This window comes from Amaranthus tricolor, chromosome 17 (assembly GCF_026212465.1).
Source record: "Amaranthus tricolor cultivar Red isolate AtriRed21 chromosome 17, ASM2621246v1, whole genome shotgun sequence".
NCBI classification, from domain to species: domain Eukaryota; kingdom Viridiplantae; phylum Streptophyta; class Magnoliopsida; order Caryophyllales; family Amaranthaceae; genus Amaranthus; species Amaranthus tricolor.
The window spans coordinates 15,133,561-15,146,505 of record NC_080063.1 but is presented as its reverse complement, the minus strand read 5'-3'; the positions used below and the strand labels follow the sequence as shown (position 1 = coordinate 15,146,505).

Genomic DNA, 12,945 nt, shown 5'->3' with positions numbered 1-12,945 from the left:
GGCGGTTTTGTAGCAGTACAAAACAGCAGGTCTTTCGTGTGTTGTTCATTTCATTCCATTTTTCCTCTTTGCTTCTTGCTGTCGTGCTCTCTTAAAAAAAATTTCTTCACTCTCATTTACTTCATATTTACAATTTCTCTCATTCAAGTAAACTAATCAACCACATTCCCATCTTCTCCTTGTCTTCTTATTCATTTTAATCCTCATTTAAGGTATGAATATAACCCAAATTTTTTTTCAATTTGCAAATTGTTTTTTTGTTCATTATTGTTGTCATTTGAAGTGATAAATACATTGATTGTTTGTTACATTCTCTTGATTTCATGATTTAAGTTTACATTTTAGAAGTTTGTGGTTGAATTTTATGATTTGGTTTGTATGCATATAAAGTGTTTGATGAAATGCTTCAATGAAAGTTTATTACTTTGTAGGGTAAGGTTATTGGTTTTAGGATATAAATTCATGGTATTTTTAGCTTTATATTTGAAATGAACCTTTCTAATAAGTGTTCTAATACCTTAATATCACAAATTCCTGTATTTAAATTAATATTTCCCTTAGTCACAATCAACAATGAAGTGTATGTGAAATCACGTGAAAAACATGTTTGTGTTTGCAGAATATGGATCATTATCCCGTTATAGTGTATTGGGGTGGGGAAGTAAGTTATACTGAATCCGATGTTGGCTATAATGGAGCCATGGAGGATTAAATACAGTCATGTTTATCCATCGTCAAAATACTAATTTTGAGGTGTTTCATAGCAAAATCTGTGATGTAATTGGTTGTGATTGCAACTGTTTTATGTTAAAAAAGGAGATGAAATATTCGATGACTGGGAAAAATGTGTTAGTTCCAATTAAGAATGATGAAAGCATAAATGCTCTTGCTTATGCGGCATCACAAGCCCCTAGAAAGGCAATGGAGGTTTATGTTGAATTGGTTGCAAATTTGGATAATGCAAGGGAAGTCATGACTAGCATGGAACATCTAGAATCAGGTCCTAGTGTACACCATGATACATTCACAGAAATGTTAAGTAACCCAAATTACGTTAATGAGCACTTGGATGAATTTACCTCTCCAACTCATTCTTGTGGCATTGATGGTGGTGTAATGAACACCTTTTCCACGAGTCACTTGGGTAGGCGTAATGCGAACGAGGTTGACTCTTTAGATCAGGAGGATGAGCATATTGATTCTGATTTAGAGGAGGATGATAAAAGAAGAGAAGCTCTAGATGCAGCGATTAGAGATGGTGCTCCATCTCAAGACTGGCTTAGAATTGATGAGATTGATCAAAGATTGATTGATGCATGGATGACCTGGAACGATGACAACTCCATGAATGAAAATGGAGACTTTAGGATAGGGTAAGAGTTTAGCTCCTTAGACCACCTTAAGAAGAATGTTAAAGCATGGGCGATTTCTAACAATAGAAACTTCCGTGTAATTGAGTCGAAGCCTTCAAAGTACGTTATCCAATGCACTAATGCGGAGGATATAGGTTGTGAATGGAGGATGCGAGCTGTTATGACCGCAACAGGATCATTTAAGATTGTGCGATATAAGGGTCATAATCAAGATTGCTCAGCACATTACAGTGACGATCATCCCCTCCTTACTTCTGAATTTGTTGCTAATCTTATCGTGGATATAATCAGAGTTGATCCAGCGTTCAAGGTGAAGTCAATCGTTAATTTTGTAAAAAATAAATACGGATTTGTTATAACATATAAGAGAGCTTGGTTGGCCAAAAATAAGGCTATAACAAAAGTGTTTGGGGATTAGGATAAGTCCTTTGAGGAGCTTCCAAGGTACCTGTAGGCATTAATGCAATCTAATCCAGGAACAGTGGTGCAATGGGAAGTCCAACCGACAATGCATCCTACCAGAGTGATGTTTCAGCGAATTTTCTGGGCTTTCGGACCATCCATTAAGGGTTTTCCCCACTGTCGTCTCCTTATTTTTATAGATAGTACACATTTGTACGGAAAGTACAGAGGCACACTTATGATTGCTATGGCGATAGATGCAAATTCTCAGTTGTTCCCACTTGCCTTTGCCGTTGTGGAGGGAGAGAGCAACGACACATGGAGTTGGTTCTTGGATTGTATAAGGCATTATGTCACTAAGAGCGACGGCTTATGTGTTATATCTGATCGTCACAAGGGAATTTTGCATGCAATGAATATAGTTGGAAAAGGTTGGGAAGAGCCATTTGCATTCCATCGGTTTTGTAAACATCATCTAGCATCGAATGTGCATAAGAAGTTTAAAAACATAGCAGTTAAAAACTTATTTGGAAAAGCTTCTGAACAGACAAAGATTCGAAAATATAATTTCTACATGAATCATCTTAAAGAGTTTAATGAGGACGCGTATAAGTACTTAGTGGATGGTTCTATTCCTGAACGCCAATGGACTTTGATTCAAGACGGTAGGCATCGATATGGAGTGAGAACTACAAACATGTCTGAAGCGTTCAATGGCGTAATGAAGGGGGCCAAGTCACTCCCAATCACTTCATTGGTTAGGATGACATTCTTCCGGGTTAACGAATACTTTGCCACAAGGAGGGATTTAGGGAGAAACAGATTAGACAATGGACATGTGTATGCCAAGAAACCAACTGATACGATTGATAAGAATGCTGAAAAAGCACGCTTTCATGATGTTAGGATATATGACACAGTGCGTGGGATATTTGAGGTCACCACTGGTTGTGGCAACAGGATAGCAGGAAAAGGTGGAAAATCCTACATGGTTGACCTCACAGCAACATCATGCTCCTGTTAGAAACCAACCATCTTCAAGTTACCGTGCTCACATGTTCTTGCAGTATGTCGAGCTCGTAACATATCATATGATACTTTTGTGGACCCTTCTTTTCGCACTACAAAATACGTATCGAATTATAAGAAGACTTTCATGCCTGTTCCAGACATGTTCACCTGCGATCCTTGGAACGGTCTTACAGTTGTTCCAGATCCCTCAACGAAGCGTGGAAAGGGTCGTCCGCAATCAACTCGTATACGGAACAAAATGGATGCACCGTTGACGCGTCCTCGTAACACGTGTAGCTTTTGTGGATTTAGTGGTCATAATAAGAAAACATGGCCTCGCAGGTCAACAAAGTATGTTTTTTTTTATATTTTGTAATATCATGTTGAGTCTGATAATATTTATGTAATTTTTATAACCCTAATGTATGTAAAAGCGATCATGGCGATGCCGGGCCCAGTTGATCCATCAGTGCTTACGCTTCAGGCGACACACAGGAGCGTAGATGCGTCAATTCAGTTTGGAGAAGGTTATTCCATAAGCCTATGACACCCAACCTTAACTACATGCGATCGATCGGAGGACTGGGGACAAGAACTACCTCGTACGACATAGATCGCATGTAGATACGTGGAATGACCGAGCATCTACATTGGTTCGAGGAGATAACTTTACAGGTCATAGCTTTGCTATGTACATGAGTTGGTACAGGCGTATCTCCATATTACGCCTAACGAACACCACATTTGTGCAGCCAGTATCACATTACCATCCGATATCTACGTCACTGGTACTTCTTCTTTCAACACTCATAACATATAGTAATAGTTTTATGTGACTCTTTTAACAATATAATGATAACAAACAGGCTGAGCGCATCCGATCGGTGATCATACAATGCAATGACACGATTCAAGGGGCCGCTACATCGCCAGTTGATGTGGGGTATCGGCTATGTTCTCAGACCCTAGGCTCCATTAACGCATCGTTGACCGATGCATTGAGTCAGGCGGGTTATGAGTACCTCATACCGACTCCACCCATCATTGGCGAGGTAGATGACACATTTCACACTCCTTCTACATGGAGTTCAGCCCACCGAGGTAGCTCTTCCGGAGGATCCAATTCTCGGTCCACAAGAGGTCGCCAGCGTTCATCTACTCGAGGTCGGTCTTCCAGATCGCCATCGACATCTGCTACTATGTCGCCATTCGTTCCTCCAGCTTCCATCACCACTCCTCCTCCACATCCATCGCCTCCGCAAAGAATCATCACATATCAGCGTGCTAGTCAACGACGAGCTCCTGCTCTTAATGTCATTGTGGAGGTTGACGAGTTCACACCATCATCATCCACTGGTGCGCAAAACAGAAGGGGTCGGGGGTTGTAGTTTAACAAACTTTGTATATTCTTATATGATTTGAACTTCTTGTATGACTTTCCATAATTGTAATATATCTTTGCATTATTTGCATAATTAATTTTTTCAAATCAAGCTGGTTCGTAATTGATTATTATGGAATAGATGGTATTGAAATAGTTTAATGAAGGTTGCGTTTACTATTTACGGGAAATGAAAGAAAAAAAAAGTTTTAGGCCACAAGCAAACCGCCACATGAAGTGGCGGTTTACCAGGGACCAAAGCGCCACATGAGATGGCAGTTTGCCTTGACCAAACCGCTACTTCATGTGGCGGTTTAATGCATAAGGCAAATCGCCATCTCAAGTGGCGGTTTTGTCTGAAAAATAAAAAAAAAACAAAATTCCACGTGGACGGTATTGTGGGAAATACTTTCCCACATAATGCAAAGTGGAAATTATTTTTTTTTAGCAATATGGGAAAAGATTCTTTTAATCATACTAAATTTAATATTTTTAATGTTTATAATCTTACCTACTTTACGCCAATTGTCTTTTTCAAAACACATTTTATTGCTTTTTCACTAATTTTATTTTATATCTTTTAATGCTTATGGTCTTTTCTAAACAAAAAAGTTCATCATAATATTTATAGAGCAACAACTTTTCTTCTTTGAAACACATTTTATTGCTCTTTTTAGTTGCGTTTTTCTTCTCTTTCGTAGGCCTTTTCTAATCAACTCATATCTTACGTTGAAGTTAACTAAACCTCTTCTTGGTTTGCAGTTTATAAAAATAGCTTTTATCAACGGTGCAACACAAAACGTAATATAAATATAAATACCTACTGCAAATACCATAACAGAAGGGTAAGGGAAGGAGGAAGCCAGGAAGGAGAAGAAAGACTAAAAAAATGAAAGGAAAATAATTCTACTTTGTTTAAGAAAAAAAGAGAACATAAAGGAAAGAAAATAAGAGTTTTTTTTTTTTTTTTAATCTTTCGAACTTTGGAGAGATTGAGACCTTAACCAAAATTATATATATAATCCCTCCTTCATTTTCAATGATTTGGATTTCCCCTTTCATTTTCCTCCATTTTCTTTCATCTAAACACACCCAAATGATAAAAATGATATTGATAAATGACGAGAGGAGTAGTAAAGCGCGTGTTTGTTTTCAAAAGTTTTCAATTTTTTTTCCGCAGTTTGTTTTTAAAACAGTCACTTTCTTTTTAAAAATTATTTTGGCTGACCCAAAAGAACGGTCTCACGAAAAGACTGTTTCTTTGAAGATTTTATGAAAAAATAAAATAAATATCAAATATATGTAATGAAATAAATAATTAGACATCATATATTTTATTAATTTTATTATATAATAGTGAAAAGGAAATTTAATTGTAAGCATGGTATTTGTCTTTTTTCATTGGTTAGTATTAATAGAATTTGACTGATTTGCATTTTTTACACTTACTATATTTACAAATTTATATTTTCGGAAAAACTCCTACATTAATAGATGCAAATAAATCACAATTATTCCAATTACACAGTTGTATATAAAATGCACTGTTTAAAAAATTATAATGGAAAATATATAATGTACTCTGTAGAACATTGTATATATTGTCTGATAAAATTCTGGAATTACACCGCGTAGAAAATTATACTACAGAATAAATTATATTTATTCCGGTATAATTGGAATTACACAATTTTGAAAATTATACTGCAAAATTACCACTATGTATAAAATTATACAGCAGTTTAATAATAAATTACTTGAAGTACATAATAACCCCTTTTTTCATCAATTGTTATTTAAAACTAAAATGACATAATATTCAATTAATTGATCATTAAAATCACGTCATTTATATTGTTAGACTATCATAATTACAATTTTAAATTAGAAAAAATGTAAAGTGTGATTTGCAATATAAAATTTTATAAAATATTAACGTATTTAAAAATCCGTGCACTGCAATGGTTTTTATGCAGTTTTTATCGTGGTTGTGGTTAAGGATATTCTGAAAGACCCAATCTCATTATTAATAGACAATTAGGATCCTAATTTCTTTCCACTAAAAAAAAAGGATCCTAATTTCTTCATGGTGGATCAAAACAATTGTAAACTTAAACACCGGAGACGAAAATTTGAATAAAATAAGATGTTTTAACAACTTAATTTCAAAAATAAGCTTCGTGAAAACTTAATTCCCAAAATAAGCGTCCGTACATCCAAACCTAGCTTTGGAGTAAGTCACTCTTACTAACAACGATTTAAAAAAAAAAAATATTTTTTATTTTTTTAAGTCGCTGTGAGTAACAGCGACTTAATGCGTTTTAAGTTTTTAGTTCTCAGTTACTTCTTCATTCCAGCTTACGAGATTAAGGAGTTGATCAGTTAACTTTAAAGTCGTTGTTAGTCAATTCCTTAAGTCGCTGTTAGTAATAGCGACTTATGGCTTTTATTTATTTATTTTTTTTTGTCTTTCGCTGTTAGTAACACCGATTTACACCAAGCCTTGGTTTAAATATACGAACGCTTATTTTGGAAATTAATTTTTTACGAAGCTTATTTTTGGAATTAAGTCGTTAAACATCTTATTCTTTTTTTCAAATTTTCCACGGGAGACCAGACTTGTATTTCTGGAGTCGGGTCATAATCTGCTTTATTTTCCCTACCAGCACGACTGCAACTGCAAGAACAAGAGTCACCCTTATGCGAAGAACAAACAGCCTTTTGCAGCAGGGCAAAAGTTAAGACAAAGGAATGTAACTACTATTGAAAAATCCAAGGATGTTTTGTGAAAATGTGGTACACTGGACATCAAAAATCCAATCTTATTCAAGGAAAGGATCATTTCAAAGAGCACTGTCTTTGTTTTTAAAGATGAGAAACGCAGGTATCGAACCAAATGAATTCACTTTCTCAACCACTTTAACTGTCTGCACTCAATCACTCAACAAATCAGTTGGTTTAAGCTTGCATAGTTTAATACTCAAAAAAGGGTATCTAAATCAGCTCTTTTTGTCTGGTGGGTTAATTTCTATGTACTCTAGTTTTTGTCGAATTAGTGATGCTCGCCAACTGTTTGATGAAATGCCTGAACGAGATGAGGTTGTGTGTAATTTAATGATAGCTAAGTATGCACAAATTGGGTTTAGTAAGGAAGCTTGTAGGTTGTTTTATGGAATGGTAAATGGGTTTATTCATTTCAGAGGTTTTGTTAGTGATTTTAGTGTTGTTAGTGTTCTTAATGCTTGTGCTCATTTGGGTTGTTCTAGATTTGGTAAATCTGTGCATAGTTATGCAATTAAACTTGGTTTCGATTCTGATGCTTTTGTGGGTAGCTCTCTAGTTGGTATGTATTCGAAATATAAAGAGTTGGGTAGTGCTCGCGCTGTGTTTGATCAGTTGGGCACTATGGATGTTGTAGTGTGGAATACTATGATTACTGGATATGCCCAAAATGGTTATGAAGAAGAAGCAATTGAATTATTCTTTGAAATGGAAAAGCAAGGACTTTGTCCTAATTATACCACCTTTTCGGCTGTTATAGATGCTTCATGTGTGATGCCTGATGAGACACTTGGTAGAAAACTTCATGCTAAAGCTTTGAAATTTGGCTTCCTATTAGATGTTTATTTGGGTACGGCAGTTGTTGATATGTACTCCAAGTTTCTGATCATGACTGATGCTGAAAGAGCTTTCTCAGAGATGGGAAAAAAGAATGTAATATCATATAATGCGCTAATTACAGGCTATGGTATAGCTGGTGATCATGAAAATGCTCTTAGAAGTTATAAAATACTGCAGAGTCTTGAAGAAATGAAACCCGATGCGTGCACTTTTATTGGTCTTATCACATCTTCCGTAGCATCTGCTGTCTATGTTGTTGGGGAACAAGTTCACTCAGTTTTAATTAAGCTTGGGTGGGATCGAGATGTTTTAGTGAGAAACTCAATTGTTAATTTCTATTCGAAGTTTGGGCTTGCCAAATCAGCGATAAAAGCATTTGAGACTGCACAAGGGAGTAATATTGTCTCCTGGACGGCGATTATGACAGGACTTGTTCAAAACAATGAACATACCAAAGCCCTCGAGGTCTTCTGCACAATGCACAATCTGTCAGAAAAAGCAGATGAATTTTCTTCTTCTAGTGTCATCAAGGCTGCAGCTAGCCTTGCAGCTGTTTCTCAAGGCAGACTCCTGCATGGACATGTGTTCAAAGTAGGATTGAACAACCATATATTTGTTGGAAGTGCACTGATTGACATGTACTCCAAATGTGGCATTGTAGAAGATGCAAAAAAAGTGTTTTATGAGATGCCAGAAAAAAATGATGTCACTTGGAACTCTATGATAACAGGTTATGCTCGAAATGGTTTCTCAGACGAAGCACTAAATCTATTCCATGAAATGATATTATGTGGGGTCATGCCTACTTCAGTAACCTTTGTTGGGGTTCTCCTTGCTTGTTACCATGCAGGAATGGTTCAAGAAGGCAAGCACTATTACCAACTAATGAAAAGCTACTATAGGATTTCGCCCTCTGCAGAGCACTACTCATGTATGGTGAATCTGCTCGGTCATTCTGGTTATATTGGCGAGGCAGAAGTATTTCTTCTTAATTCACCCTATAAAGAGGAGCTTGCGTTATGGAAATCTCTCCTTACTTCTTGTGAAGCGCACAGAGTTTTTGATGTTGCTTCTCGAGTAGCAAAGTATTGTTTGAATCTAAAACCCGATGATTCCTCCGCTTATACCATTCTCTCCAACATATATGCATCCAAACAGTGTTGGTCAGAAGTTGAAAAAACAAGGGATTCTATGAAGATGGCAGATGCTGTGAAGGAACCTGGGTGCAGCTGGATTGAAGCTTAGTGATTGATGTTGTGGGTTATGTCAAATGGATTCTTTCGTTATTGTCTTCTGGAGTCTCATTCCACTTTCAAGATATCAAAGAATTATGATAATTGATTGCATTTTCTGGCATTATGAAGTTGGAAAAAAAAGTGAGGAAATGGCTCCTACAGCTGGTATATACTATATCTACACATTTAATTTAGACTATCATTTCAGTTGAAAAATTTATATTTATTTCAGGGTATTGTTTACAATTGAATGTGCTATCTGAATCTGCATAGGAGGTTGATTATTTTTCTGGAGTCATGTAGTCTGAGAGGCAAGATGAATTCTGCAGTATCTGAAACTGGTAAATTTCAAATTTTGCTTGTGATTAAGTAACAAGATTTAGTTGCTCTTGTTGAAAATTCCTCTTATCAGCTGAAACATGTGATGAAAGACTAAGAGATGCATGCATAATAGTGCATATGCTTTATGCAATCAACAATCTGGAAAATGGAAATGTAGAAACAGAACAGTAACTGCTATTATGATGACGATGAGAATAGTTAGAGCCTAGTGCATCTTACCCCCCTGTGAGTGATTAAAAAAATGCCAAACTGTCGCATACGTATTTCATCAGAGTTTTTTCAAGATTATATTATACACTCCTGAGAGGGGATTCAATCTAATTGTCTTATTACTCTTGTCAAGTAACTAAATGGGCTTCCAGCTTTGGAGTTATCCCCTGATCCCGTTAATTGATTTGGCCAGCCAAACTTGGAACTTCACCACCATCACGGTATTGATTCCTCCCTTGATTGCTTTAGTTCCATAAAATTTGAACCACCCGAAGACTCCCAAATTTCTGAGGCTAGTACCATGAACATTATGATCTAGAATTGTGTGTTCGTGATCTATTTGTATTGTTGAGCCAGCAATTATTACTGAAACTTCTTTGTGGCCTATGGACTTGTCACAACTTGATAACTAGGTCCACTAGCCGTGTCAAACATTCTCAAATGATATTTAATGACTTCTCGGAGTGTTGTTCCATGTCTCATCTTGAAACATCGACTCAGTTGGAAAATAAGTAATAATGATCTGTTTTGTGAATAGCAGGCCTGAATAAGGACAATCCAAGATTGAGGTTGCATGCCTTTCTACTTTGTGATGGATCCATCACTTTCATGTTATCGTAAAATTTCTCATTTTCACCTCCAAAAGACATGGAAGCCATCATAAACTCTTCTTGATAGTCATTAGTCTCATATTTTTTAGAGCACTTTTGATGACCCCCTAGACAAAAATTTAATTGTAGATTATCTTGTTGGAAAATAATCCACATGTGATCCTACATTGAAGAATTAGAGAGAGGTTGACTAACATGTATACTTAATGGGCTACTCTTTCTAATACCAATTGGTTTTAGGATGGAACCTCATTGGGTTTATATGCAGTCAACTCTTTTATTATGCAGGTTTTGTTGTGTACAAGCCTGTTAATAAATTTAGCATATCTTATGCTATATTTGTAGACAAAGCTAGTCTCTGCTACATCAAATCTAACCTATCACCTTTCCTTACTGAAGAGTTTGAAGAAAGATTGTGGAGCTTGCTTTCTACCTCCTAGTTCATGTGACAACGATTTTATGTGCTTATCTATGAGCTCATTTTGTGCCTTTGTCTCTGGTGTATTTACCAACAGATAATCTCCTTTACACTATGCAATTATCAACTGACAAAGTGTTGCCTTGAGCTGGGAGCTGTTTCAGCTTAATTTCCCTTTGTACCTTCTGAAATCTGGGCTGCAGCTGTTGCTCTTTTGGTCGGTGGTCATCTTCTGATTCTGGATAGTTGAGATCATGCGTCAATGTTTAAATTCCTATTTGGAGCATGAAGGATTACAGGCCTTGGTGCAGGTAAATGTTTTGCAGTTTCCTTAGTTTCTGTTCTGATCTGCCAACTGATAAATTTGGGCTTGTACACAAGACCCACTTCGATGTGGGATCATATGTGGGTGATTTTCCAACACTCCACATTAGTTTTTTTTATAGAAGACTGAGTTTTTTTTTTTGTTTCCAGTTGATTGGAAAACTTCGGCTCTGATATCATGATTAATTTGTTATTGAGCTTGTACACAACAAGGCCCGTATAAGAGGAAAGTTGACTACACACAAACCAGATGAGGTTCCGTTCTAAAACCAATTGGTTAATTGGTTTTAGAATGGAACATCATCGGGTTGTGTGTAGTCAACTCTCCTCTGGTGTGGGTCTTTTGTACAAGCCACATCCCCATTTCTTAGGAAGTAATGCTAAGGTTGATTGAATGTTTTCGTTTATCTCATCCTAGCAGTAGCACTGTCCATTAAAATTTCCCTTAAAGCTCAAAGAAAAGTATGGTGAACAACAAGGACTATGCCTCTTTTAAATTCATCTTCCAATTTTTAGCTAACTCTTAGACCTGTCATTTCTTGATTCTTCTCAAAAACCTGACCGTATCTGTTTTGATTTGTTTCTTTGAGTTTCACGTCCATGTTTCTTTTTAGGACCTTCTGTTCTGTCAATTTTCAGGTTTGGGGTTATTGTTCCACATTAAGACTTGAAAAACTCTTTTAGCTTACTATTATTACAACTAAATTTTTGTTTCAAAAATAAATGTGGCTTTTTATAGATATTTTATAGTGATAACCGATAAGGATAATAATAATAATAACCCTTGGTCGATTAGGTCAATTCCGTCACTGACCCGGCTGTCTATCTTTGTAGGTCTTCTAACTCCTCACATCAGATGGCTCACTCTGAAATCTGAACATAATATGTTTCATGAAATCGTTAATTTTGTTTCCACTTAATCGGAAACCATCAGCTTTGATACCATGATAAATATGTTATTGGGCTTATACACAACAAAACCCACATAAGAAGAGAGTTGACTGCACACAAACCCGATAAGGTTCCACCCTAAAACCAATTGGTATTAGGAGGAGTAGCCCATCAAGTATATATGTTAGTCAACCTCTCTCTAATTCTTTGACATAGGATCACATGTGGGTTATTTTCCAACAATTTCCGCAGCCTGTTGCATAAGCTTATGAATGTTTTTTGTTTTCTTTTGTGGTCCTAAATAATCAGCCTCACACTCTTATGAGCTCTGATTTATAAGTGATTCACCACTTTAAAACCCTAATAGGATATGTTATACCCTGTTTTTTGTAGTGAGTTAAAAAATGGAACTTTATTCTCGAGAAGGGAGGAAGACTATGAAGTTGAGCAGCAATTGTAGTGCATAGACAAGATTCACGGCAATCACCAGAACTTGACGATGTTTCCTCGACTGTCACTGCTCACCACAACAAATGATCATGTTAATGTTCAGGGTTTACGATACTGTGATGATCTTCTTGATGCTGGTTTCTTCTTGATCAACAAAAATTCAACGAGTGGTTGGAAAACGGCTTTCTTGTAGACTACAATGTGGATAATCGAAGGCATTTAGTTGGATAGACTACAGAATATGATATCTGCAGTTTATTCAGTTGATAATTACACCAAAATAAGGGCAGAACTCTCAACTCCGTACCTGATGAATCTACAGCAGTGGTGGTCTAGATTTCTGGCAGATGGGTCTGCTTGCGCTTTTTTCCGCAATGTGCATAAACAGCGACTTGATTCGAAAAGTGAGCGTATATTGAATTCGAACATTAGGTGGTAGATACTTTTTTCGATCTAGAGAAATGAATAGTAAGGACTAAGGATCGTATTTATACAACTTCTGATTGTATTTATACTTTTGCGAGTCTATACACTAGTTGTAAGTCGAAAAAACACGAATAATTCGTATAAAATGCTTCATTGCTTTTATTTTGAAGAGCGATCTAGATTAGACGACAACATTACATGAATTTGTACAATCACTTGGAATTATGTACAAATAAAAGAAAAGAATTGA

The 12,945-nt window shown here is 36.2% G+C and overlaps 1 protein-coding gene across 6 annotated transcripts; it reads left to right on the top strand.

Annotated features, from left to right (window-relative positions):
• The first annotated feature begins 6,781 nt into the window (after positions 1-6,781).
• LOC130804586 (pentatricopeptide repeat-containing protein At3g03580-like) lies at positions 6,782-12,924 on the top strand. 6 transcript variants are annotated; one of them, XM_057669076.1, is made up of 4 exons: positions 6,782-9,188; positions 9,297-9,364; positions 10,702-10,915; positions 12,213-12,792. In XM_057669076.1, the coding sequence occupies exon 1, from the start codon at positions 6,946-6,948 to the stop codon at positions 9,031-9,033; it is 2,088 nt and encodes a 695-aa protein (XP_057525059.1). In that variant the 5' UTR covers positions 6,782-6,945; the 3' UTR covers positions 9,034-9,188; positions 9,297-9,364; positions 10,702-10,915; positions 12,213-12,792. The 6 variants fall into 6 exon arrangements, with proteins under 6 accessions (XP_057525059.1, XP_057525058.1, XP_057525057.1 ...); XM_057669075.1 differs by having other exon boundaries at positions 6,808-9,164; positions 9,256-9,364; positions 12,213-12,924; XM_057669074.1 differs by having other exon boundaries at positions 6,808-9,188; positions 9,256-9,364; positions 12,213-12,924.
• The last annotated feature ends 21 nt before the right edge of the window (positions 12,925-12,945 follow it).